The 25,918-nt window shown below is 37.3% G+C and overlaps 2 protein-coding genes across 8 annotated transcripts in view; one reads left to right on the top strand and one right to left on the bottom strand.

The window, feature by feature from the left end:
• Window positions 1-2,114: 2,114 nt before the first annotated feature.
• On the bottom strand, window positions 2,115-25,215 carry LOC122175312 (protein FRA10AC1 homolog). 2 transcript variants are annotated; one of them, XM_042862885.1, is made up of 14 exons: window positions 25,041-25,215; window positions 20,956-21,032; window positions 18,572-18,664; window positions 18,441-18,486; window positions 16,160-16,236; window positions 15,441-15,524; window positions 14,874-14,958; window positions 9,243-9,288; window positions 7,374-7,487; window positions 6,390-6,432; window positions 5,275-5,399; window positions 4,625-4,663; window positions 3,298-3,385; window positions 2,115-2,874 (listed from the first exon to the last, which is right to left on the bottom strand). In XM_042862885.1, exons 1-14 carry the CDS (start codon window positions 25,068-25,070, stop codon window positions 2,832-2,834), a joined length of 990 nt encoding a protein of 329 aa, XP_042718819.1. In that variant the 5' UTR covers window positions 25,071-25,215; the 3' UTR covers window positions 2,115-2,831. The 2 variants fall into 2 exon arrangements, with proteins under 2 accessions (XP_042718819.1, XP_042718820.1); XM_042862886.1 differs by having other exon boundaries at window positions 3,298-3,382.
• A 57-nt stretch (window positions 25,216-25,272) lies between these two features.
• Window positions 25,273-25,918, top strand: part of LGI1 (leucine rich glioma inactivated 1) — a 31,968-nt gene continuing 31,322 nt past the window's right edge. For 4 of the 6 annotated variants that reach the window (XM_042862878.1, XM_042862879.1, XM_042862880.1 and 1 more), the window contains exon 1: window positions 25,288-25,368. Coding sequence is in view for 2 of the 6 variants with exons in the window: in XM_042862882.1 (XP_042718816.1) it covers window positions 25,289-25,368 (80 nt within the window). In the remaining 4 variants the exon portion in view is untranslated. Of the gene's footprint in view, window positions 25,369-25,918 lie in introns of all 6 variants that reach the window. The other 2 variants (XM_042862882.1, XM_042862881.1) reach the window with 1 other exon arrangement.

The raw sequence follows: 25,918 nt of genomic DNA, 5'->3' as shown, positions 1-25,918 counted from the left end.
CATGTCACTCAATTTATATCCAGTATTTTAATTAAAATAAGTAACTTCTGCACTGTCCAGAAAAAAAAAATTGATAGATCTTACATGAAATTACTGAATGAAATCTAACATGCACAATTCAATCAAAAAAAAATCAGTTTTAGTAACTTGTATATTTAGATTTTTATATTACGTGTACTTACTCAATCTGGAATTCTGTCCTCTTCCAGCAAACTAAGTACAGCTTTGGGGCAAAAGTTTCCTTTACTTTAGGAGAGCTAAACACAATTCCCTATCGTGTATGTATAAAAAGCAGGTCCATGATGCACAGACTTTTTTCAAAACTACCATGGATAAATCTGCAAATTACAGTCAGCACTTGGAGAAGCCACTCCTTAACCCACGATGTCTCTGCCCACAGTTCTCAAACTGAGTACTTTTTATTTTACAAATCTAAAAAGATGCACTACAAACATTGTGCATCTATGTAGCTACATCTACAGCAGGTTCCACATTCAAATGCATTACATCCAATGCACCTCCTTTAAAATGCAGTAAAATGAACAGAATTTTCTAGTATCTGAAAACCAATGAATGGCACAAATTCAGTCTGGGGAGGCAGAGAATAGCACAAGTAGAGCACATCAAAATTCACATTTCCACAACTAAGACAGACTGCACACAAATTAGCCTTTCGTAAACAACAGTCTCCCTACAAAAACCATCAGCTGTTAAAGCGTGACAGAGATCGCTCCATTCCTTCTATTCAGGTCCCATGAGGTCACCTCCTACTCCAGATAAGGAAGGAAAATAGCTACTATATCACACATGTATCTGAACATTCAGTGGAACCAATTCCAAACCTAAGAGAATCTGGAGGTCAGAAATGACTCCTGCAACAAACAAGTTTTACAAGGAGACCCAATCCTAACACTTTTCTCCCCACTTTAAACAAAGAAGAATCATACAATTTCATTTTTTTCCTCTGAAGAGCCCTCAGCATCAAGAGAAGGGAGGACTGAAAAATTAATTATATTATATACCTTTCTAAGAATGCTATGAAGATAGATACATGCATATCGCTCAAAATTAAAAGGAATCCACACAGTTTCCCACTGATTACGTCCTTCTTTACAAATGGGCCAAGTATTTTATGCAAACTTGGTTATGACATAAAACTGGATATCGTGTATTATTTCCTGTATTTCATGTAGATACAAAAGAAAGCTATTCCAAAGTTGTTTGATCGTGTAACTTTATTCATACTGTATTAAATGATGTATTTAATATGTATTCTGTACCACTTTATAAACATATTCTGAAGACTCAAAGCAGAGCTAGTTAACCCAGAACGCACACCTAATATACAATACTTACAGCAACTTTCAACAAAACTCGTTAAGGCAAGTTGCATACATGTAAGCAGATTGCTGCAGATTGGATTTGGCTCTCAACCAAGCTTGCAAGATGACAGAGAATTAACCTTTAAATCCACCTTCTTACCTAAAGAAGCCTTCATGCAAGGCTACATTTATTTGTTGCTCAAGGACATCCTAAATATGTCCTTGTACTGTCATCTATTATGTAAGCACAAACTGCTTAAAATTAATTATGTTAATAAATACTTGTAAATAAAGCTCTCTACTATGAGTACATGTAAAATATTCGTAATCACACTGCAACTGTCCCTGCTGTTACATTACCAAAAAAATAATTATAAATACATTCTATAAATGTATCTACAGTAGAAAGCACTTATAAAGATATATTTTCTACATTAACTTTCCTCAGTTTGTTTTACATGAACACTTAATTCAAAAAAGTTTGTCCTTTATATCCAAAGTAATTTTAATCTGAAAATGTCTGCCATACCTATACATAAGCAGAATATTTCTTTAGAAACATACAGTAAAGAATGTTTTGTGCTGTGCTGCATTTGAAAATGAAGATGAATCCAGTAAGTTTCTCAAACACTATACATTCTTTACTTGTATGTTCAGGATTACACGTTAAAGAAGGATTAGCATTCAATCAATGCTAAGGAGATCAGAAACCACAGATAACATACAAGCCACGTGTACATGTCCAGTGGCAAGCCACATTATTTATTTATTAAATCAAAGATGTCAACAACATTGAGAACAATTCAGATTTTTATTAATGAGTGGAATTATCAGTCACAACATATCATAACTAAAATTTAAACCAAGGTCATAATGAACGTAGCTTTTTAAGGAAGACCAGAGACATTTCAGATATGGTTTACTTAAATTCCAAGCAAAATACATGCTTAACTAAAGTGAACTTCTCTAACAGTATCTGCAGCCACACAGATTCATATCTTAATATTAAAGTCTACACAACTAATACATTTAAAGCTATTAACTATAGTTCAATAAACTATAAGTACAAGTATTTTGAAGTATATGTTTTTAAACTAATGATTATAATCATCTGAAATAATCTGGCAGTAGCTGAAATTTGGGATAGAATAAAGAACAGCCATCTCCTGTAGTGCACTGAGAATAAAGTATGTTCTTATTTTTCTATATTCTTCCTACTTTTATGTTACCTTGTCACATACCTTCAGCTTGTACTTCCTGAGTACATTTCTTGTACTGCATGAGTATACAGGCCTACCCCCCAAAAACAAAGGAAAAAAAGAAAACTTTCAGCCCTGAAGCCTCCTGCAGAGACAATTCACTCAGATGGTCCATATGGAGTGACTGTAGAAAAGGCATGCTGTTGGGAAGAGGTCTCTGGTCTCTACTTACAACTGAATTTCCAAACACTTATCTTGACAATTCACAGCAATAACAACAACAAAAATCAAACCCCATCAATGTCAAGTTTCAGAGAAACAAGTCCTGAAAATATTCATCAAACTCTTCCTCTCTGTAAAAAAAAAATAGAAATATGTCAAGGAGATAACAAAATTTAGCAGATTTCTGGTTAAAGTATGTACCTGGTATACATAAGTTTTACTTATTCACTACATTCGCATGCCCATCACATTTCTTTTTTTGTGCAACAGAATGAGTTGACTGTTAAGATTTACTGGTTAATAGGATGCAAGCACAGGATAAGACAGAGATGGTAAGATAGCTGCTTGATAAAGGTTTCTCCTCTGGTATTGTATATATGTCCAGTTAAAAAAAAAAAAACAAACCAAAAAACATAACAATATTCTTAGGAGATTTAAAGCAACTTTAGATGTTAGACTATCATTAAAATACTCAGGAAAAGCCTCTGCCTTTGCAGTTCTGAATGGTCACAATACGTCTACAAGACAAAAGCTTACTGGTTGTTCAAACTAACCGTGATTTTTCATCTGTTTCTTGCAGAGGACCTTTCCAAAAATCAGCATCTGAAGGACCATCTTGTGCATCACTGTTATCTGAATCTGCTAAAAAAATTCAGAGTGCTTAACTAATATACTTTGAAAGAATTCAGCAATTTTTTTTTTAATAGTTGTTGGCTAAGAGAAACATTTCGTTGTAATCCTGATGATAAATAACATGATTAATATTGCATGATGCAAAAACTAAAACATTCGCCAATCTTACTCAATACAACATCAAGAAGACTTTTAGACACCATTGAACTGATACTTTGGCCAAACATAGCAACAATCATGTCAGAATGCTGATCTTGACACAGAGGCTGCACTGCACTTTGTTCATAAAATTATAGCTTCATAATCACAAACCCAGAATTACAATATATTTGTATTACAATATAGAAACTCGTGATGTTCAATGAATCAATGACTTTACTTTCTACTTGAAGAACAACTTTCATCAACCTCAGCTTATCAGTGAAATTGCAACAAACTATCAATTAGTGCCTAACTGTTCCATATAACTATAGAGAAGGGTAGAAAAGAAAATTAAAATCTCATTATTAGAAATCTCTTGACTTAAAAAAACCTGAAAACTTTCTATACAGAATTTGGGCATGACTTGAGTCAGCAGAAAACTGTTTTGGGTCTTCCTGCATCTGTAAGGCCATTCTCAAAAGTATATGACACAACAGAGCATCAACAGAAACACTCAGATCTTTCCAAAGAGTCTGCAACAGGAATTAAGATGTCCAAAAGATGAGGCTTATTTCATCTTAAAAAGAAGTAGGGACTGGAATTACTGAGATATAGGCAAGATAACCACTGCCTACAGAGTCACTGAGACTCAGCACATCTATCTGCAATGGGTCTCTGAGACAGTAATAGTGGTAGCTGCAAAAGACTCAGGCTAAAGCCTAGAATTTATTTGGCATAGTTTCTTCTCCCAGTGCTCTCCTATTAACATTTTGAGTTGAACACTTATTTGTGTTGTTCAGTAAAAGTAATAGTTACTAATTAGAAAAGTTCTTTACATAGCACATATTCGTGTACCATGTAGTTGCACCGTCTACTCTTTCCTGGAACAACCTAGACCCTTATTTTTATGACTATTTTCATTTTATTATCCACCCACAATTTTCTTCCTTGCTTAAATTTAAAACATTTTCTTCTCAAAATCCATTAGTTTTCCTCCAAGACTTCCAAGTAATTATGCTGACCCATCTATGTCTGCTTGTTTTCAACATAGTTTTCTTACCACCTTATCAAATATAACAAGATTCAGAAGATATTCAAACACTTTACCTTTATCAGAAGTATCTGAATCTTCTGAAGAAACCTCATCTAGAAATAAACAGCATTTAAAAAACAGTGAGCTTATCTTGGTTTTATCTTTTATCTTACAGTGTTTATCTTACAGTGTTTACAAAGGATACATCTATCACAATAAATTACACATAAACATGTTGCACATGCATACACACACCATACATTCAAAAAAAGAAAGTAAACACTGAAGCAAAAACTTTTTTTTTCGTGAGTTGAAAGGTCGCCTGTTTGAGCTCAAATAAGTTATCCAAAGATCTGTAGTGCAAAAAGGTTATCTTACATTTCCAAAAGGTTTTCAACTCCAAAGTCTTAAGGAATTCCAATACTTCAGAACTGTTCACAGTATACAACTTCCAATCCTTGGACAATGTACAGTCTAATGAAATGCCCAAGACTTGGACAATTTTTTGTTGCAATAAATGTTTTTCACATGGCTATTGCTCTCTATAAAATGTAAGAAATTTATCTTTTCTTAGGTTAAAAAAAAATTACCTTTTTGACCACCTACATTATACAGTGTGGAAACAGCTGCATATTTACATATGCTATCTACATATGGTAAAATTAATATTCAACTAACTTTTTTGGAATATTTTCAAAATTCAAGGTTTAAAATTTATGTTTACCTCCATAGGTCTTTTTTTCTGACTTCTTTTTTCTTGAATGAGAAAATTTTGTCTTCTTAATTTTTGGTTGTTTAGAGTTCCGTACAGCTGTGCCTGTTTTCTTGCTTGCTTTGACTTCTTCCCTCCTTAAAAAAAAAAAATAATAACAAAAGCTACATTTCTGAAACTTAAATTCTTAAACTTGTCACTATTTAAATTTTTAAGCTAAAAATGAAAACTGCTATAGCAGTATTAGATCTCCACAGCTGAACATAAAGGACAGGAAATACCAAAGCTGTTAAAGCAACTCTGATGTAGACAAGGAAAACAGTGAATTGGCAGTCAAGCATTAAATAAAGCAAATAATCATATAAGGTGCTAAATTTATATTGATTGTTTTTTATGTAACAAGTGATCTTGTATATATGAAATGAGCAAAACAGAAGTAATATGGATTTTTTATTTTTTTCTTAATATTTAGTAGCAATAAAAGCTGAGGAAGGAGAATCTCAAGGCTAAGAACATGCTACAAACCGAGAACACACATATTTTTATTTTCAACTTACAAACGTAGGCTTACTGTATGAACCTAAGCCACTTTTTCCTGTTTGCTTAAATAAAAGTCAGGAACATTATTTCTATGTTAAGCTTTGAAACTGACAAAGAGAAAATATTCTTAATTACGTTTGTTCTGAATTCAAGAGGTTTTGTTATTTTAGTTCCAAAGAGAAGCAAGATAAACAAATCTCCGTTACTTAAAACATATCTGCACAGAACTACTATGAAATTGAGTACAAATTACTATTCAAAATAGATTAACTTTCAGAGACATACACATCTAGACATGCCATCCTATTGTTTAGGAAAGGAAAAGCTTTCCAGCTCTTAAACAGAGTAAGAGAGAAAATGAAAAATTACAATGCTTTGCAAAAACTTTCAGAAAAGAAAAATAACCATTGGGATGAAAGTAACCCAAGGAAACTTATTTGGAGGATTCCTCTTGTTTGGTGAGTTTCATAATTTTATTAGCACAAAAATACCTAACTCTCAATGGTGACAAGATAATGCCTTCATACGTACTCTAAAACAGAGCCTATTAATAATTAAACCCTCATATTTCCAAAATACTTCATTACCTGTGTTGAAAGTTTAGTTTATAAGAACATTCTGGACATACTCCTGAAAAAGAGAGAATGAGAACACCACAGTCATGTGTCTGATGAGCACAACTAACAAAACTTGACAGTAAACACATAAAACTAGATACAACACTATTTTCCAATTTGAGTAGATTTTCCTACAAAACTGAATTCCAATGTAATTGTAGGCATGGTTAAGAAAAATAGCACAATAAATATTTACAGTACAACCCTAGATTTTACTGAACCTGGAGAAAGATTACAGGTTTAGCACTGACAATTCTTCTAAAAAAATATCAGTGCTTCTCATGTACAGACATCAAATTCCATGGATCTTTGTGAACAGATCAAATTGTTCTACACTTACACTGAAGATCCACAAATCTCTGAGAGCTTCACCAGCAAACAAGTGCTGCCACCTTGGAGTGTTTTGTGCACAAAAGAAAAATCATCCTAAGCCTCTTTTTCACAGAAAAACCGTGTAAATTGTTGTAAGTTTAATTACCTGATGAACATTGCAAAATATACTGAATAAGAAAATCCCACTCAAGAAGCATTAATAAAAAAAGAAGTAATTTATCAAAATTTCTTCCGAAAGCTAAACTTTTGGAAGAAAACATAACAATGAAAAATAAAATCAGCTGAGCTGAAGATGTGCATAAACTTTACTATTCCTAAGCCCCAAAAACTTCTAAGACACATAATCGATTAAACAATGAATATGATTAAACTTTCCTTGCAATTCATTTTACCACATCAAGAATGATACACGATGAGGTGCTCAACTACTCTGTCATAAATAACAATAGTAGTCTATCTTGCTAAGTCAAGACCACTATAATATACTACTTCTCACTAAATGATTGCTGCTCTGAAGTTTTCCACTTTGCATGAACTGTTCTCATCAAAACTGGGTCTAATTCCACAGCTTTTCAAGATATTTGTCTTCTTTTAAGGATATGTAAACTTTTTCAGACTTACTCAGTTTCACAAGTGCATTCCTCTTTTCACCATGTTCAATGTAACCAAAATTCACCTCCCAGCTTTTCAGGCCTTCTTTGCCATCACAGTCTTTATTTCCACAAGAAAACTGACCTTTTATAAAGATAAAAAAAAAAAACAAACATGGTTCAGTGATTAATGTGAATAAGTTTAGGGTTTCTGGTTTTGCTCAGCTTTTGCTTCTTACTTTTTTCAAAGAAAAAAGTCCAGAGCTAAAATTAAATCTGAGGAAACAATACCTGATACAAAGTGACAAAACAATCATGCTCATCCAATTTTGCATCCTTGCAAAGAAGTTGCAATTTAGACACAGATTTCTAGTGACATCAAACCATTTGATGCACAAAGAAGATGCCCATACTTTTATTAACCTACAAGTTAACCTAGCAACTTGTATTCTACTGACTTTTCATAAACATTTTACTTTTAGGAAAAGGAAATACAATACTTAAAAAAAGAAAGCCAAGTCTGTGAAAAAGCATGCAATAGCTTGAAATACTTTCTTGGGTTTATTATATTAAACACAACACTAATTTTAAAACAATATACACACAGTCAATGTTGTTTACATCACCGAATTCCCCACACTGCATTAATAGGGATTCATATATTCACTTTGCAGAAGACTAATTTGTCTGCAGAGCTCGCAATAAGGATCTACATTAATAGGCTCACAAGCAGGACCGTGTGAAACGATTAACCTGGGAACATTCTCCTTAAGCTTCTAACTAATGGATTGCCAGTGTCCTCAGATACTTCAGTTCTGCAACACAAAACCACTTGCACTGTAACACTTGAACCAAATAAAACAACACTCACACTGTAAGCTTTGAATTCATAAACATTAAATATGTTTGACACTACGGAAGGTGTGGTTATCAGGAATCTATACCATCTGCAATCATTTATACATGACCTTACATGTCATGCTTACAAAGCTTACATACTGTGGAAAGCAAAGCAATCAAACATACACAACCATACACTGCCTTCAAACTATAACCCAGAGGTTCTCAGCACCACTATTACTGTCCCAGCTAAATTTAGCACACACATTCCTTTTTTAAAATGTGAATCACCACCCACTCACAGCCGATCAGATTAAGGCAAGGTATTAAAGTTTTGCTACACTTCAATTAAAGCCATTTCTATTACTCGTTTATTGGAGGGAAGAGCACAGGAAGGCATTAGCCACGTCCTTCCAAAGTGACCGCTTCAACTGGCACGCCAGGCAGCGCGAGGCTCTTGTGCCCCCCCGTGGCGGGAGGCAATGCCGCTCAGTGCTGCGACCCACAGCAAGCGGCAGCTTCCCATGATCAGTTCATTAGTTCACTGATCTTTTCCAATCCACAGGGTCACAGCATTCATTTTTCTCACACGTGCATACATGACTGCCGAAAACTGCACACGTGTACGAGCATCCTACCACAGGAACAGCACTATATTCGTATAATTTACTTGCTTGTTCAGTTACTTGAAAGTTTGTGCCCCACAGCACTGAAATGGGGACCACAGAAATGAGCTCCCTTAGAGAATCAGCAAGAATAAGTCACTGATTTAGAGATGGGACTGGAAGACATGATAACAATTCTCACTGAAGCTTTCAGAACCAGTTTACTCTGAAAGTTATTATTTTTCTTGATGTAGAATTTTTCTTTATGTAGATCAGTACGCTCGCTACAGCTATGGAGAATAGAACAGAGAAGTTAAAAGCTACATTGATTTATTACCATTTGATACACTTATTAGTATAAATTGTCAAATACAGTCAAACAAAATTATGCTGAAAAGAAGCAATAAAAGCAATAGCCACACTGAAATGTAATATAAAATGAAAGGGAGGATTACCTTTTCCTGAAATTACTTCCTTCTCATGTCTCCATCTAAATCCAAACTGTTAAGGTAAGAATGAAAATTAGTTGTGAATAGTCAACAATTTCAGTAATACAAAGACTAATTTCAGTAACTGATATTCTGCATGTGCTTCATTCATTAAATGAAATTTTATCTGTTAATTAAAAGTATCTCTCTGCTTCTGCTTGCAGAAGGATCCAAACTTACTCATATAACTGACATTCCAGTAGATGCTGTTTAATTCTGAACAACTTTCTAAAAGACCTCGTAGCACACAGAAGAACAAATAGGAAATTGGGACAGACTGGATGGCTTTACCAGATACTTCATTGCAATTCTGTGCACACTAAAAAATAAGACCATCACTAGAATACCGAAAAGACACACGACTACAAATCCATGGGTCACACTTCACATCCTAAGACTACAACAAAAGCAAAAATTAACTTACATATCCTTTTACATTGCAAAAAACTTCACCTGAAGAAAACCCAGCTACTATTTTTGCTTTCCAGTAGAATCTGCTTCATTCTCTCTCTAAGTGCCACATAATCCAGTGAGAAGATCAAAGACAAAAGGGAGCGAGAACAGCCTCAAAAAAACAAGTCTCTTTTCACTAACAAGTAGAAAGAAAGCACAAAACTCAGTGCCATGAAGCTCATCCAAAAAGGGTTATCTGGTATTTCATTTAAAAGTCATATACTTGGAGTATATAAAGTCAGAAATAAAATTCCTGCTCTCCTGATCTGTAAGCAAGGCATGGAAGATTCTGAACTTCATGTTAAAATTTGGAAGGAGGCAAACTGTGGGGAGAAGGTTTCTAAAATTAGAGAGGTATACACATGGCCATAAAGACCTTTGAACCTGTGTTCCAAGTTGCTGTTTGGAATATGATGCTGCTCTTGAGGCACTCAAAGACTGAACCCACACAAATGTGCATTTTCCTAGATGCTATGGCATGCATTTTGTAATATAATTGCTTAATTTTATGTGTTTTTTTTTTAATATCTAATTAAGTCCAGACATCTATTGATCTATGTAGGTTTTTTGTTTGTTTGTTTGTTTTGTTTTTAAATAAACCATAATAATTCTTCATCTGTAGGGCAGCAGTACGGAGTTCTCATGTGAGAAGTAGTATACGTTTCAAAGAACACTGGAAAAATGGAGTAAGAATTGTTCTGGCTCTTAAGAATATGGCTGATAAGTGATAACTAAAATTGAAGAACTGAGCAGAAAGGCAAAATAAGGTACGGTATTACACAGCTATGTTTAAGAAAGCTAAAAATATAAGCACCAATCATTATTTGCCTCTTGAAATCTGTCCACTAATTTCAGAATTGGTTTTAGGAGTATAAACTTTCATAGTTCCTAGTTTCACATAACAAAACAAACGAAACAGAGGAGACAATCAGGTACTGCTGTCATATTGTGATAATGTCCATTTGCTACGGCTGGATCAGGCTGTGCTTGTACTGCTCTACAATCTGCAATGTGTTCTAAAGTACCAGTTAAACCACTCGCACTTCAGTCAAACAAAAATTAATCAATTTTAAGGAAAAAGAACTGTGCTGAACAATTTGATGAAAAAACAATGCAAAGTACAATTGTAAATATAGAATTTATGACAAAAAACAGATTTAACACTTGGTCTATAGTGATTAAGGGTACTGCAATTCTGAAAAGCTTGTGCTGCATTTAAAAATATTGCACATTTAAGCATCAGCAATACTTGGGCACCAATTTTGCATGTGTGTGCTGCAGTATATAAAAAGTAAAATGTTTTCTCATTGTTCCTCTGCCACTTCCCCGTTTACGCAGTTAGTTATCTATGCACACTTTAGATACTGAAGCAGACTTTCCTCACAGTCCCAACATGAGCCATTATGACATACATCTGCTGATATCCTTACAGAGTATTTCTGCAATAGTATCAAGAAAAAAAAAAAAAAAAAGGAGAGGTTGCCATATAAGAAAGGAGGGAGCCAGAACCACCTGTGCTACCAGAAACCCAGCATATATACACAGCCAGAATGAAACATGTCCTCATCTGCTATTTAGTGTTTGCCTATCACTCTTTCATCAATTAATGGAAAATGACAGAGGGAAAAAGACTGAAAAAAAAAAAAGAAATTGAAAAAATCAATGGAATCAGAACTATGCAACAAGCATAACCCTCCAGGCTAAAATACCAAAAACAGATTAAATTAATATAGGAAAATTACATATAGGTTCTTGAATAGTCAGCCTGTAAAACAAAGGAAAACAGAACCATCATCAGCAGTCATGTTGCCTATTCTTTGATAAATGCATTCAACAAAATTTAAAATGAGCTATTTCTCTAAAAAGAAGAAGACTAAGTAGACTAACTCCAAAATGGATTTTGGATTTTACAGGACTATCAAATGACTAACTTAAAAAGTAGATAGTTTCTAAAGATGTGAAAGATCTTTTAATATCCATGAACAGTAAATTTCTCAAATTAATTATGGACTGCTTGCATAGTATTTATTGTTTATTTATTGTTAGTTGTAAACAACTAACATGTCCAGAGTCACCTCTTTTAGAAAAGAAGAAAGGTATAAATTTAAACAAAATGGTGGAAAAACATCATAGACATTTTAAGTATTTTTCTTTTCCCATAAAAGCTTTCCTTGCTGACAGGGACAAAAGTGAGTGTATTACCAAATGGAAGACAAGTTGGCCTAGAAATCTGAAAATGATCAGGAAAAAAAAACAACATAAAAGAATAAACTATTCTGTCTAACAACCGGGTGTCAGGTTGATCTCATTTCTTATCAAATGGAAGACTTTTCAATCTGTCCATCTACAAAACAAAGCACAAACACAGCGAATAAGATTCCTTTTGGGAAAATAAGGCTAAGAGAAAGAACATTTCTAGCCTAATGCCTAACGAAGTCAAACTTACATGCTGAGCACTCTCCCTTACTGCATAGCAAAACTGTCAACAGAGCTAAAATATCTGACAATACAGATGGTCATTTATCAGCATCAAAGCTTGCAGACAAGAAGCTCAAAGGTACAAACAAATCTTGACCTTAAGTAACTTGCATCCAGGGAAAATACAAGAAGTAACAAGCACACCAACACAAGAGTTGTCAGAGCATACTCTTCCAGCATCTACAGGTAGCCTCATACCAGAAGACCATCTTGGCATTGCTCATTAAAAGTGAAGATGAAGATGACACGCACACACAAAAAAAAATGAGACATGACAGAGGATTTATTATGGGATATTTAGGGGAGGAACCAAAGGCAGGGATGAATTTATAAGATCTGGGGAAGAAAGAGTGTAGGATAACATAAGGATAAGCAGCAGAATGACACTGCTCACACGAATGCTCTTCTGTGTCTTGACCTGTGTGGCTGATTCTGTATGCATATTATACACATATAATAATACATTATTATTACACATATACGTCTGTGCTCTGTGTGTGCGCCTAACACGAATATGTTTTCAGCCTCATTACTGCTGGAACCTGGGTGCATGTGCTGCAGAGGTCTCCCCATCTCAGGCTATTGAACCCAGCATGATATAGCTTCCTTTAACAAAGGGTTTCAGTTTTATGAAGTCCTACACAGAAGATGAGGGCTTTTTCATTGTCTGCTTTTGAGCTTCTGATTTTGAGAACACGCAAGTGCTGATTTCTCAGACCTCAGCAGTGTGCTATGCATGGAACTGGCTCTTATTATCCACTATTTAGGAAAACTGAGTTGGTTTTCTCAGATGGAAAGTTCTAAATGAGATCTTAACTACAATCTTAACATGTAAGTCGGAGAAGAATTAGGCAGCTATAAGATTTTGGGTAGTAGCAAATAATTATTGTGAAAAGACAGATGGAATAGGTGGGCCAGTTTCAATCTCTGTCTTTTGATAAGAGCTTTTTATAGATGGATAAAAAACACACACGTTAAAAAAAAACAAAAACAAAACAACAAACCCTTATCTTCAACTTTACTTTACTGTTATCTAACAGGATATAAAGCATCATCAACTATGAGATGAGAAGTTGACCAGCTGAGAAGCTTGCTACACAGCCTGCACCTCTCACCACCAACACTGCAAAACTGAAAGTATGAGCAGCTAAAGATAGCTGACTTCAATTTCTAGAAAAGACAAAAAAAGAATCAAGGCAGAAAAAAATCTGAAAGCACAGCCTGCATTCCACTGGTGTGAATGGGAACTGATCAGCAGCCTATTTCTAACTTCCAAGAAATAAGCTTGCTTTGGCATTCCTCTGTACCGAACAGGGGCATGGATAAATCAACAAAAGAGAATGATCTGGAGAAAAGACTCCAGTGTGATCACAACATATTTGATGACAGAAAGCATAAAAGAAAGTAACAGAATGAATTACATGATATATCAGAGTTATGCTGAAATAAAAATTCCAAGACTGTTGAATAATGACTTATTAGCATACACAGATATTCAGAGCGACCTCACAGTTAGGACAGTCCCATCTGAAGTCTGACAAAGGAATACTATTCACACAAAATAGGAAACTAGGGCAAAACAGTTTCCCACAGAAGACAGTGAACATATGGAAACTTGGCAAAGCAAGGAAAGAAACAAAATCTGTAAGCAAGCTCAAGGGAATCTCAGGTTAGGAGTGGTGTAAACACTGAGGGATATGAGACAAGTACAGGAAAATAAAATGAAGTTTACTTGTTAAAAAAAAAAAAGGAAGGAAGGCATCTGCAGCATTATTACTTTCTCATTTTTATTAATCTTCATTTAATATTTGCATTTTTTCCGTTCAACTTTTTTTCAGAGGGCTGTGATTTTTTTGGCCTAATATTATAGTTTAAACTCAGCCCTTGCAAATATTTCGAGCAAATGTAATTTTCTATACTATAAATAGTCTCAAAGAGCTTTACCTAGACACCATTTGCAGGGCTTGGTTGTTACTATGTGTTAACAACACCAATATGCACTTGAGTTTAGAAATAGTTCGTAAATTCACAATACAAAATGCATATACTCCTTTTGACTAAGACATTAATTAAAAAATTAGAAACAATAATGGCTGCTTTGGTTAAGAAGAAAAAAGGGTCTTGGAAATCATCTGTTTCTCTTCAGAAATTCTATTTACTTACAAAGAAAATACAAATCCTGTTTCCATAAACAGAAAAAGACAAGCAGCAAGAGACACTGCCTTAGAACAGACATATGCAAAACTGTTTAAGACAGCATTCAAGTACAGAACTCTCTTTTTAGACTTTAAAAAAAAAACAAACCACAACAACAGCAAGAAAAACAGTAACACTATGGGGTTTTTTTAGGCTTTCTTGAACTCTTCTCTCTAGCCAAACCTCTCTTGCCTTCTCTCCCTAACCCCTCATTTTCTGCCTTGCTTACACACAATGTATCTCTTCACAAAAAACTGTTATACAGAAATGCTTTTATTCCCACAAAAGCACATTTCTGGGGCAGTGACAATGCTCAGATTCAAAACTGCTGCTACTTATTAAGTAACTTCACAATTTCTCACAACTCTCTTTCTAGGGAAAGGGTACTAAAATTCTGGTTTCACAACATACAGTGTTGTAGGAAAAAAAAAAGCAGGCTTAAAAACTATGATTTACAATAATCAAATGTACCTTGTTCTCTTTGTATCTACTGAGATCTGCTATGCAGTATTCTTTGAATAATTTATCATAATACTTCTTTGCAAGCCTCTTCTCCCTGTAAAAAGTTTGGGTTTTTTAAAATTAAATATAGAATACAATTCATTTTACATTTTAATGACTTTAAGCAAGATAAATACATATGGTTTCATCTGAAGAACACAAGTTGCAGAGCTAGAAATGCAAAAGAAATATACTATTTGACAAAAGAAGAAATTTCACAACAGTGGAAAAATGCATCCAAAATACATCCACAGCCCAGATTAAATTACTTTTTTTCAAAGAGGCTTCCTTCAGGATACTCAGAACAGTCATTTGGCCCTCAGAGAATGCACAAATAATTTTCAGTTCTTTCTGTCATCAACTAGTTTCATCACTGATTGATACTACTATGTCTCCTAAAGTTCTTCCATTTTTAAGTGCATTAAAGATCAAAGGATGATCACTAAGTATGCACAGCAATCCCTAATTAACAGAAGACACTACAAACTTGGTACAAAGTGATCTAAAATTACTGTTTTATGTAATAGCTCCAGGTACCAATTCATGTCTGCTTCATCATCTTCTCTCCACAGGAATCTATGGTTTTCTCTTACAACATCGAGATCCGTCTTGTCATTCTCGCTGTAAAAGAACATTATTTCAGCACAACATACCAATGAAAAGTAGTACTAATTTGGTAAATACCAGTATCGCGTATTTTTTATCTCCATCTCACAGTATACGTGAATGCATTGCTGTGGAATAAAACTATTAAACAATGGTTCGTTTTTCCCAAATGGAAACTTCCCGGTGGCAAATGGCCACGGAAACTGCAGATGGCATGATCCTGTCTGATGATACTTTTCTTTTAGACAGTTATGTCAGAAGGCAGTTACAGGCAGCTCTACAGAAAGACATCACTGTAGGGGACAACTGACAGCAATTTAGCACATTTCAAAAATACTCCACACTGATAACTTGAAAATACTGCCAGATATTTCTCAATGTACCTTCAACTAATGTTCACCTGTCATCTTTCCATTTACATAACAAAACAAGAATAATTCAGCTTATGGTTAAGTTCTTACATAAGAATAATGATGCAAAGTGAAACAAAGCAGTTCTGCGCTCTGGATATTTACAAGGAATGTAGTTACTACTTGGGACCAAACAAATTAGTAATTTGAGACACACATTTCTTATCACCCTCAAAGTTATAATTTAACTGCTTTGCATATCAGAGGGACCCTGAGGACATGAGGGGAAATACTGCTTACCCAGAACGTCGGAAATACTCCAGTTTCCCACCATAGTACAAAATGTAGTCATTCACTAACTTTCTGTGTCTCGAATACTGAATAAAGCAATTAAGGAATCTGTTTCAGTACTTACATTCTTTTACTTCACTATCAGTTTGCAACTAAATGAACAATTAAAACTTTCAATATTCTGAACAGAAAGCATTTTTTTGTTCCCCAAAAACTGTTCGGTAATTTCCAGAAACAAGAGAATTAATTAGCAATTTTCACCCAATAACCTCTTACAGGAGCTACTTTCCAAATACAGGACTTTAAGGCAATTTCCTCTGTAAAACCTCACTCAGCTGCCAGAACTTTATAAAACTGTTCTCCAAAGATGCTCTATAAGCATGTGCATAGAAGCTGGTTTCAATCTTCAGCTGTGATTTGCACATAACTTCTTAGTACTGCGGTTTCAATTTTAATACAAGCTTGTACTTTGTATTATAAACATGAGTAGGGTAGAATTTATTTTATACCATAAAATACAAATAAAAGCTATTTGCTTTAGTTTTTCAGATGAGAACCACAGGAAACTTTTTTTTTTTTTTTTTTAAACCTGGGCCTCAGAAACATGATTTGAAACCTATTTTGTACCTATTCTGCACCATGACATGAGCAAAAATACATAACTATTTATTTGGAAAATAAGCATCTTCACATTAGAGATGGCTATTCAAAAATATTTTCTTCTATATTCTATTCTTCTATTAACTTCTATAAAGTTTCTGAAACAAAAAGTTACAAAACGCATTACCTCCTTGTACACAGGCAGGCAAATATTACATCGTGTGAAAGAAAACAATTTGTATCAACCTACTGTTTTCCCATGTATATTTCAATGGAGAAAACATCTTATTTTCCAAAGGCCTTAAAAATGTAAATTTAACCTCAGTATGCATGTTTTCTTTCTCCTTTCCACCACAACCAAAAGGAATTTGTTCCTTAAACAAGTAGAAAAGGTGTTCTTCTGCAAAAAAACACATTAAATACAACATACTATTTTGTGTTCTTATATGAGTTACCAGGAGTTAAAAGAACAAAACAGTAAAGGTCTTAGATAGGAAACACTCAAAAACATAAGCAGAACCTTTTAAGAGTTTCTACACAATTAGCTTTATAGTGAACTTCAGGAAACATGGGCTTCTCTGTGATTAATGGCTAGCTACAGTGCCAGGTGGACTGACTGGGATATGTCTGTGACACTAGACGGTTTGGTTTATGCAGCCCCTGGTCACATAAAAATGGAGGGCTAACATTATTTTCCTATTATTGACTTTTGTCATTGGAGAATAGCTATTTAAAACAAGCAAGGAATGGACAGCATTTGAAATATGGTCAGTCAAAACATAACGACAGCAACCCAAGATAAGTAAAATGTATTTCATATTTAACTGTTATAAAAGATAGGCAGATACAATGGTTGTGTGCTCAAGCTAAGAGATTTTTTTAAAAGCCTATGTGGGAACAGTAATGCAAAACTGTCAAGAACATTTAAATTAACTACTTTCACTATTTGATAAAGCCGTTCATATCACTTGCTTCGATTAAATTTGACAGAAACTAAGTATGCCTTGTGTAAGGTAAATATCAAACACTTGATCAAAACACGAATCTGAAAGCTACACAACTTCTTTTAAGGAGTACAGCGCGTCATGCCTTTTGCACACACATTGTAATTATTTTAATATGTGCCCCAGGTGAAAGCTAAATAAAAAGAGAAAGGTTATAATCTAAATGAAGCAGTAGCTTTAAAAATACATAAATAGTCGCATGAAATATGATTAAGAGATTAAAAAAACTAAAATAGAAGTAGACATTATATTAAACAGGCTTACATTAGGGCATCTGTAGAATCTGCCTGAGACTATGCTATTTTGCACAGACTTCTGTATTTGTTGATGCAATTTTTGGACTTCTAGTGGAAATGTATTTGCCCACAGATGTTGGCAGCCTCATACAGAATTATACTCTGTATTAACTCAACTGAAAGAGCAAAGTGCATTTGTGTTGATCTAAGTAAAATAACAACTTAGTCTCAAACAAGGCAACTTAGCATATCGAAAATGTAGAAATACTGAGTTCTCCGAGTAGCCTACTGAGTAAAGGCATTCTCAGAGAGATCTCAGTAACAAAAATAAGCTAATTTGAATAACTACTTAGTATCTGGTGCTGCACTTGCAACTATAAAAACTGAGAAATTCAACTATTTTGACAAAACAGATTTTCAAACTCAAAGAAAAATTAAATGAAAGGATACTGCATCCATTGATATCAGGTGAAATCTTCTCTTCCTTGCTTCTTCTCTGTTAATAATAACAAATACATTTCAGTGAAAGTTACCTTTACATGAAGGAAAAAAGCCTCACCAGTGCAATAGATAAAAAATACCTGTCCCATTCTTCAGCAGCAAATTGCCTGTGAGCAACCTTGACCTGTTTTGGTTTTTGGAATGGCTTTACCAGAAGGCTATCTTCTTTCGTGCTAAAGATAGAGAGGGAAAAGGAAAGAAAGTTCAATCACAACCTGTCAAAAGAAATAGCATACCATATAGAAAACTTGAGCAACTTGAGTAACAAAAGCTACTATGTTCATTTCTACCTGAATAAAATGAGACCTCAGAATCAACATCAGATTAGACTTTACTTCATTTGGAGAACAAAGATGCAAAGGCATTTGCTTACAGTTAAAAGAAAATCATCAACAATTCGTACTTTATCAACATTATTACCATAGAACTACAACAAAACAAGATTTTTAAATTTCACTCTACGTTTCAAGCCCTGTATAAATCTAGGTTGCAGAGCTAAGTAGAAAAAGGAAGAAAAATATGCTTGTTGATTAAGACTGAACATTAGTAACCCTATCCTATCCTTTCATGCATCTCAGCACTTCATTAAACTTCTCTGCTTCTCTTAAGACATCATGAGAATCTCTGATTTAAAACTTAAGTAAGTACCATGTTGTGAACCATACTTATCAGTGAGCACTTAAAAATATTTTCAAAATTCAAGAAAATAATAAAAAGTTTAAACGTAAAGAGATGCACTTTTAGCTTAGTAGGAGGTATATTTAGTTTCTTTCCTCAAAAGAGGTGAAGAAAAAAGATTTTTCCATTATTAGCAGATGGCAGAAAGAAAGGAAGTCAGAAACCTGTAGACAGTGAGCCAGAGAATTTCTATTTCAAACTACGGGATATAAGACTCTAGGAGCTAAGGATTTCATTTGCTCAAAAGGACCTATAGGTACAAAAATCCCGTAAGGAGTCTCCATAAAACAGCAATTCAAAGAAAACTTAAGACTATCGTTTTCTTCCAAGTGAAAAATAATGTCATCACAGAGCAAGAAACAGACACACACATAGCAGCGAACACACGAGAGCCCTACTGGGAATCAGCAGTAGAGTGCCACAATGAGGGTAATGATGGTATGTTTGAAAGGCTCCTGATGGTTAGTTAGTATTCCACTTAGGCAGTGGAATGGTAAAGAAAACCAAAACTGAAAAAAAAAAACAACCAGTCACTGTTTCTATTCTATGATTCTAACGACTAAAACACCGATGTTTTCCCCCCACAAATGCAGTCAAACACTACAAAAAAGACTCTTTCAATTTTACTATAACGGAAAACACTCAAGAGTTCTAGGAAAGTTTCCAGAAAGCCTTCTTAAATAAAGTTCAATAAACAAAGCAAGAACAAGACAAAAAAGGGGATAAAAAATATATTTGTAAAATTCAGACAGAATGTTCAGAAGGGTGCGGAAAATGTCAAAGGATTATGGTGCCAAAGTAAAATAAACACAGAAATAAAAATCTGCTCACACTGTTGCTCACTTCTATCCGAAGTGGAGGAAAGAATAGGAAAGGTAAAAGTGAGAAAACGCAGAAATTGAGATAAAGGCTGTTTAACAGGTGAGGCAAAAGGTACATATGTAAAGAGATCGAGATAAGGAATTCATTCATTGCTTCCTATTGGTAGTCAGATTTTAGCCATTTCCAAGAAAGCCATACTCCATCATTCACAATGGTTACTTAGGAAGACATATCAGACTGCAGAACATCCTCCCTTCCTCCTTTTTTCCCCAGCTTTTGATACTGAGCATGGTGCCATATGGTACTGGACATCCCTTCGGTCAGCTGGGGCCAGCTGTCCTGACTGTGTCCCCTTCCAGCACCTCGTGCCCCACCAGTCCCTCACTGGCAGGACTGTATGAGAAGCAGAGAAGTCCATGACTCAATGCAAGCACCACTTTGCAACAACTAAAACATCAGTGTGTTTTCAGCACTATTTTCATCACAAATCCAAAATACAGCACCGTATGAACAACTAAGAAGAAAATAAAATCTATCCCAACCCCAAAACAAATGCCATCAGTTCTTTACTTCCTCCAAGTTGGTGCTTTCTATCTACAATGCCTGCTGCCAATTGGCCTTTTTGCCTTGCTCTCCCAACAGCTTCACATTTCCTGATGGATCTGCAGCAAAATGAAAGGAGAAGCCAAACACCAGCAGTCGATACTAATGCTCAGAAAATGAAACACAGCGCTCCAAGAACTGAAAGGCGTACAGACACCAGATGGACACGACAGAACAGATCTTAATCATTTGTCCAAGGGAGACAACGTACTCTGGCAAGCATGGCGTGAGGAGATGCACAAATCTGAGACTGATTTTTCAAAAATGATTTCAACACCAGACTTTACATACCACAGCATTATCTCCTATACAGTAACAGCTCATTAGTATAAAATAAAGCATTAACTTCATTTTACATTACCTTTTAGTCTTTTGCACAGGCTTCTCTCCATTCTCCTCATCACTAAAATCAGAATCATAGCCACCATGGCCACGTGCCTGTCAACAAATAAATGGCAATGCAGTCAAAACACCTGGTAGAGCAGTATGGATGCAGCATAACTAGAGATCAGTACTGCACATCACACATGAATAAGAGAAAGACATGCAGTACACAAGTGCAAATTTGCACATATATCTACACCAAATCAAATCCAACATATAAGGCAGAACAAATGGTGTAGGACAAAGGAACTATGGTTTCTCACGGTCAGTCAGTCGGTCAAAAAATCACTTTACAAGTAATTAATATGCATGTATTTCCATACTTAATCTTCACAGATGCAGATAATAAAATGATAATAAAACATTCCTGGTCTTTACTTTCAAACCACCTCCCTTATACACAAATAGGTGAGTTTTTTCCTCCAAAAACTACTTTTTTCAGAGGGCTAGATAACAGAAAATGATGCGCCCACATTAATAAACAAAGATGAAAAATAAGGGTTCTTGGGTTGTGGTACAATAATTTAGATCGTTAGTTCTTACACAAAAAACTGGAAAGCTGATTGGAATAATCAAAAAACAAAACAAGATGCTTGCAAAAATGTACAGCTTAATAGGCAAAACATTCAAACCATGGAATAAAATGTCTTCTATATATTTTTGAACTATTACTAGTTAGTATGTTTATATGTATATATACAGATACATATAATACACACGCACATACACCATATTTTAATGCCATCAAGTGAATAAGCACTGGCTAAAGCCCAGATCTGTCATCTCTGCTTTTCAGCATACAGCTACACGCCCAATTATTTCAGGAAACAATGGATTAAGCCACTTCCTTCCAGTTGCCCAGCTGCAGAAGGTTGTGTCCAGACTCTTTTCAGCAGTGTGTGGAGACAGGACAAGGGGAAACAGACAGAAACTGGAGCATAGGAAGTTCTGCACAAACGTGCGCAAGAACTTCTTTACGGTGAGGGTGACGGAGCACTGGAACAGGCTGCCCAGGGGGGTTGTGGAGTCTCCTTCTCTGGAGATGTTCAAGACCTGCCTGGATGCCTAGTTGTGTGACCTGGTGTAGGGAACCTGCTTTGGCACGGGGGTTGGACTCGATGATCTCTGGAGGTCCCTTCCAACCCCTACAATTCTGTGATTCTGTGAAACCACCCATGAGCCAGACCAAACCACTCACCCAAGTCACAAATTATCCTACCCCCAAAAACCAGTGTCAACTCCTACTCTACCTATAATCACATTCCCCCCTAGACAAAAGCCTGACAAAAATAAAACCTGTAAAAACAAACCCTTAAGGATGGGTTTGATGAGGTGTCGTTTCTGGAGGCAAATGCCTCCCTCTGATGCCATTCTGGAGTCTCAACCGTATCCTCTACTGACAGCAACAACTGGTCTCTATGGTGCAGAGTATGTAGAACACTGCCTTTTCACACCACTGGTTGTTCAGTAATTTTTAAGATTTTTAAAAAAAATTTTTATTAATATCACATTCAGCCACACTCACTTGCCTGTGTACAATAGGTGCAGTAGTTGTCTGCAACATGCTGCTGTTGCCAGGACTAATGCACTGGCAACGGAGCAGCAAAGGCTGGTAAGTTCTCCCAGCAGTGCCACAACAAGCTGCAGCCCAGGAGCAGCTCCCACAGCTGAGGCTGCTTCTAACAGCAACCCTTCACTAATGAAAGCACTACTTCACTAATAAAGCTTATGTGGCCTCTAAAAAGGCTGACTTTACATTGTGAGTTTGCTGAAATGTATGTACAGCAAATACTTTTAAGCCTGGGCTCTAAATCTTAAAAACAGCACAGTAATCCAGGAATGTTTTAAACAGCAGATTTTAAACCAGATGAAAACAGAGAGCTTCCCTTGCACTTCAAACAGGAGAAAGTTAAAGCCAACACAAAGTGAATGGAAGTCAACATAAGATAGACGACGTATAAAAACAGGCAAGATGAGAAAAGCTCAAATAAAAGGAGATATTTGCAGTGGTTGCCCTTGGATGACTGGCTGCTGGAAAGAAGCAGATGTACTCAGTAATCAGCTCCCAGCTGATTTCAGGAATGAATCAAATTTATAAAAAAAAAAAAAGGTAGCTTCAATGGAATCATGATGAGAGGAGCTCTTGAGCTGCTGGCTGCCTTGGGAAGCTGTGATTGCCAACGTAAGTACAGGTATGGCTGGGTCCTCAGAAGCTGCTCTTCCAACAGAAAACCCCTCACAGCTTCAGCCATTCCTTCAAATCACTCCAACAGTTTAATACAAATTCAGGGTGAAAAAAAAACAACCACCCATGACTGATCTCTCAATACTTATGGACTGCTCAGTCCTTGAAGGCAATAGTAGAGCAGGCAGGTGCTGAGCTGAGGCTGGTTTGCATATCAGCACCTCCAGCAGCACTGAGGCCACTTGTGGTGACCCCACCGAACAATGAGGGAGCCCTGTCGACCTCAGGATGGTCTCCAGATAATCTGAATATTAGGTAAAACATAGAAATGAAGTCCTCAGAGAATCTCATCCAGACATGACTCCTGCTTTGGAAGGAGAGGGTAAACAGACAACTGCTTGACACGAAATTTCAAGTCTGTTTTCTCTCTTACTTCAAAAAAAAACAAACAACCCAACAATCTAAGCTAAGTAAGACACATATCATAGTTAATTGTAGTAAAAGACAGGCAGATACCAAAGTTTTTGCTTAACCCAAGAGATTTTGAAAGGCATATGTAATTATGGTCATGCAAAACTGTCAACAAAACTTAAAATAACCACTTTTGCTATTTGATAAAACCTTTCTTATCACCTCTGCTTTGACGAAATTTGCCAGAAACTAACGATAGCTTTAGTAAAGAAGCAAGGTAAATACCAAACACTTCATCTAAAGATGAATCTGAATCTGAAATCTGAAAGCTACAGATTATTTTAATGTGCTTTATTTTTTGTTCTAACACTGGACCTTTTTTTTTTGTTCCAAACAAGAAAAGCATATAAATCACTGACAATGAAGTAATTCCAACATCTTGGACTTATTAATAGCAAAATACCACGCCAACTAGATTAAGGCTCCTAAGAAACTATCAACTTAAACAAGGTAAGTGTCCTAGCACTGCATACTGCTGGCATCAGGCAGGTGATGGCAAACGCTGGACACTGCAGACTCCCCAGTAGCACATCTGCAGAAGGCATTTGCATGCAGGAAAGGATGCACTTTTCAAACCTCCCTTTTCATTGAAGTAAGAGCACACTGCCGAAAGGGACATAATGTAGAACCGTCATAACTGACTCCTGATCACAACACGCTGCTGAACTGAAAGTGGCACTATAAAAACATAATTTAAAAAGGGTGTGTGGGAGGAGGGTGGCTGCCCACCTCAGCCCTGTGCTCTGTTCCCAGCCCTAGGAGCTCGTCTTGGGGCACACAGACTACTGGAGGACACAGACTAGAGCCAGACAAGCACGGGCTGTAGAACTGATCTGCAAGGAGCAGTCCCGGCTGCACACAGGGTACATGCAGGGGTGGGCCTGCTTCACAGCAAAGCACTCTGTGAGGACTTAAGGCCCCCAAAATAATAACAGTAAATTCAATTAGCTTCAAACCCACTCTTCCGTGTTAAAGCAATTACGAAATGTATTTGTATATAGTGTACAGTAAACACTCCTAACAACGAGGAAATCCACCCATAAAGTGCAGCCCCTTTGCAAAGTTTTTATTATTACTAGTGGTATTAAGGCTTTAGAACTATAAAAGGAGAAGTAAAACGTAAACAGCAGCAGAGAGCTTTGCGTGGTTCCGTAGTGTAGAGGACGCTGTGGAAGGCCTGTGCTGGCCCGAACACCGCCACCCAAAGCTGTAGGCCCTGAAAGCCGCCCGGCCCGGCCCGGCCCGGCCCGGCCCACCCCCGCAGTTGCCTCGCACACCGCTCGGCTCCGTCCCCGCAGAGGCGCAGCTGCCGCCATCGCGGCCTACAAAGCGAGGCCTGCCCGCCGCACCGCGCCGACCGCCCCTCGCGTCCCTCCGTTCCGTCCCTCCCTCCCGGCCCCACTTACGGCCGCGGCGAGTCGCAGCTGGCCGGGCATTATGGCGGCGGCTGCCGGTGGAGGCGAGGCGCCTCCTACGTCTGCTGTGCCGAGCTCAGCTCGCGGGCCGCTCCCGCGGGCCTCTACCGGAAACCCGGGGCAGAGGCGGAGCGGGGCCGCGCCGGGAGCAGCCGGGCGGAGGGGCGCGGAGAACCGGCAGAGCGGGGCGGGGGAGGGCGAGCCGCGGCTACGGGGCGGGGAGGGGAAAGGCGCTCATCATGTATAGGGGCGAGGGGAGTCTCCCCGCCCGGGAACCCGGTGCGCGGCGCCGGCCTCGGCGGTCTCCGCCTCTGGGAAGGTAGGACGCGCGGAGCCCCGGCGCCGTGCCGCCCGGAGGAGCCGGGGGCGGGCGGGAACGGCTCGCGGCGCGATGCGGGGCGCGAGGAGCGGGGCGGCGGCCCGGAGGAAAGGGTCGCTTGGGGAGAGGCGACGGAGCCGGGGCAGCGTCCTCAGCCGCGACAGGGAGTGTGAGGGAGGAACGGCCCGGCGGCAGAGCCGCCCGGCCGCGGGCTATGCGCTGCCCGGCGGAGCAACGCGGGGTGCAGGTGCCGCGCTGTGCCTCGCTGCCGCCTCTCGCAGCCGGGAAGGGCGGCTTCCGTGAAGGACGGCGGCGGAGCTGGGAAGTGTGGAGATTGCATGGGGAGAAGGAGCTGTATGAACTAAAAATTCTGATGAGCTGGCTGGGAGATGGCAGTCTCCACCGTTAAAGCATCAGATGCAGCAAGCAGCTGTCGGGGAGCTGGTGCTGTGCCACGGAGCGTTAGCACACACCGTACCTGAGCCAGCGTTCTGACTGCTGAGGTCAGGAACGCTTCAATCCATCGCCGGTGCTTTGTGCTGGAATGGAT

Source organism: Lagopus leucura, unplaced genomic scaffold, assembly GCF_019238085.1.
Source record: "Lagopus leucura isolate 7727_CA_CO unplaced genomic scaffold, USGS_WTPT01 Super-Scaffold_739, whole genome shotgun sequence".
Lineage (NCBI taxonomy): Eukaryota > Metazoa > Chordata > Aves > Galliformes > Phasianidae > Lagopus > Lagopus leucura.
Note: the sequence above shows the minus strand (reverse complement) of the source record. Positions and strands in the feature narration are given on the sequence as shown.

Bases quoted from the DNA above. Each gene is read 5' to 3' on its own strand.
- LOC122175312 (XM_042862885.1), bottom strand. From the start codon at position 25,070: ATGCCCGGCCAGCTGCGACTCGCCGCGGCC. The intron at 18,487-18,571 runs GTATTTTTTATC...TATTATTAACAG, and splicing joins GCTGCTGAAGAATGGGACAG to AGAAGAAGCAAGGAAGAGAA. The intron at 7,488-9,242 runs GTAATCCTCCCT...TCTTTATAAAAG, and splicing joins GGAAGTAATTTCAGGAAAAG to GTCAGTTTTCTTGTGGAAAT.